This window comes from Chrysochloris asiatica, unplaced genomic scaffold (genome assembly GCF_000296735.1).
Source record: "Chrysochloris asiatica unplaced genomic scaffold, ChrAsi1.0 scaffold00015, whole genome shotgun sequence".
NCBI lineage: Eukaryota > Metazoa > Chordata > Mammalia > Afrosoricida > Chrysochloridae > Chrysochloris > Chrysochloris asiatica.
Genome location: NW_006408533.1, coordinates 11,702,113 through 11,704,612, shown reverse-complemented (window position 1 = coordinate 11,704,612; position 2,500 = coordinate 11,702,113). Strand labels below are relative to the sequence as shown.

General features: G+C 36.1%; 1 protein-coding gene across 1 annotated transcript in view; it reads right to left on the bottom strand.

Moving 5' to 3' along the window:
- Positions 1 to 2,500, bottom strand: part of DSG3 (desmoglein 3) — a 71,170-nt gene that overhangs the window by 20,667 nt on the left and 48,003 nt on the right. Inside the window, exons 4-6 of the mRNA XM_006835128.1 lie at positions 1,899 to 2,054; positions 1,295 to 1,439; positions 103 to 269 (exon numbers count right to left, since the gene is read on the bottom strand). Coding sequence (XP_006835191.1) covers positions 103 to 269; positions 1,295 to 1,439; positions 1,899 to 2,054 — 468 coding nt within the window. The remainder of the gene's footprint in view (positions 1 to 102; positions 270 to 1,294; positions 1,440 to 1,898; positions 2,055 to 2,500) is intronic.

The window sequence follows — 2,500 nt, the reverse complement described above, 5'->3', positions numbered from 1 at the left end:
TTTTCCTTCCTCCTTTTATTCTCAGGTAAAATGAAATCACATGTTTTTGTTTGTTAACTGTCAACTCTTTATTATTGAATGCTTCTCATGGCCTTACTTTACCTCTCGATCAAGAGAATTGGTCAAGGTACGGAGTTCCCCTGTGTTTCTGCCTAACAGAAACATGGGTTGATCTGCAGGTTCTTGGGAGATGATTTTGAAGGCAATTTTAGAGTTCAAATGATTTGGTTCATCTGCATCTGTGGCATTTAAGATCATCACCAAAGAGTCTAGGAATACAGAAATTCATTAAAGGATGTGTAGAAAATGAAACTATGCTCACATTAAATATTCAATACAATTTCAAATTGGTGCTTATTTTTTAAGATCTTAAAGATATCTATATGCTGGAAAACAATACAAAACTAAATGCCAAACAAAGAAAACCTACAAAAAACCCACTACATATTCCTTGCCATATCTCTTACTGCTTTTTGCAACTAGGTAGAACTTGAATTCCCTCCATAAAATCTTCCAATTCTTCCTGGATTTAGCTGTGCTGAGGTTGAGAGTAATTACTTCTATAATTATTATCCCCTTTCCCCAATAATTCAAAGTTATGTGGGTGTGTCTCTGTCCCTAACAATCTAAACAATCCAGTTTATGCATCCATGCTATCTACCTACATCTGCCTCGTGATCTTGATACTTGCTGCCTTGATACTTAGGTGGATTGTATGTACAGAACAAAATATTGTTGACTTTATAATAGGACACAACTTGGAAATGCATTGGCAGAGGATACTTAGCTCTACTACCAATTTTAGAAAGTTAGTTTCCAGGTTAGCTTAAAGAAAGACTTTTTTTTTCCTGCAAAACTATTGATGAAACTGCCAGAAGAACAAGCAAATTTGTCTTGAAAGAGGTACAGCCAGAATGCTCCTTGGAAGTGAGGTTGACGAGATATCATCTCACATACTTTGGACATATTATCAAGAGAGACCAGTTCCTGGAGAAGGATACCATGCTTGGTAAAGTAGAGACTCAGTGACAAAGATGAAGATCCTCAAAGACATAGACTGACAGAGTGGCTGCAACAATGAACCCAAACATAACTATTGTGAAGATGTTTTTGTTTATAGAGTTGTTATGAGTTGAAATCAACTCGATGGCACCTAACAACAACAACAACACACACAAAAAAAACCCTGATGAAAACAAGAGAATAAATAAGTTGATAAAATATGATGTACTAGATTGATACTGTATTTGAAACAAAACAAAACAAAAAACTGTAAGTACCATAGAACACTTACTTGAAGCACTATTTTCTTCAATTTCACCCATGAAAACGCTTTGTGAAAATACTGGAGAATTATCATTGACATCTAAAATTTTTACTGTTAATAGAAGTGGTTTCTCTACATCTTGACCTAAGTAGTTTACAGCTCGACATGTGATCTAGAACAGAGGGAAAATATTCATTAGTAATATAGAAATTTGCATAATATTAAAATTAACAGACTAGGGCCTCTCCAAGCATATACAAAACATTTGTGCAAAGAAAAAAAATGTTTCCCTAAAGGGTAGACAGAGCAGGAAAGGGCACCCATTTTGGAAAGAACAACTAAGCAAGTTGCCCTTCCTTCTAGGCTGATGCCGTCTCATGTCACGGTGTAGCTCTTGGCAAACTACATGCTGGATTTAGTGCTTATGCACGCTTCCAGTGTATTCCTTTATGTGCCCAACCATAAGTGGAGGCTCTCTGCAGAGGACCTGTGATTGTTACTTGTAGTTGGATTGATTCAGATGGCATTTCAAACATTGATCTTTCATGCTATCCAATAGAGAAGAGTCAACTTCTAAAGCCATAGCACACAGGAGAAAGAAGGTGGCTTAACATTGAACATACAAACTTACCAGGAAGCTCGGAGTTTCCTCACGATCAACTATGGCAGTTATGTTAATTTTTCCAGTGTTTTTGTCAACAACAAAGATTCCCAAAGGAGGTTGATCAATTCCTACCCCAGAAATGTGGTAGGTAATTTTCTGGGTTTGCTGGAAATCTGAAGTAATCTGTAGCAAAAATATCCCAAACACTTTTGATGAATATTACACAAGCTATCTTCTTCCTCTCCTTTACCCCCATAGTCTTAAATCATCTGTTCACTTTGATTGCTTTTTCTAACATTGGGGAGCCTTATTTTTTACCTAGGAATGCTAAGAATATGAAATAAAGGCAAATGATTGTTTTTACTGATTAGCATGGACCTGTCCCCGTGCATATTATTGGGACTTTAGAATGTTTGCTCAGAGTGTAGCTATGGGGGTGATGTTAAAAGATTGAGAGAAAGGCAAGAGTGCTTACTGTTGGCCAGAATACTTCTGAACGCTCACTTGCTTAACTGACAACATTCAAAATGAATGTTTCTTTTTGTTTAAACAGATGGAAAAGGAGAGAAAAAAGGGAGACATTATATATTAGTTGTTCAAAATATATATTGAAATAAGTTTCTTTGAGA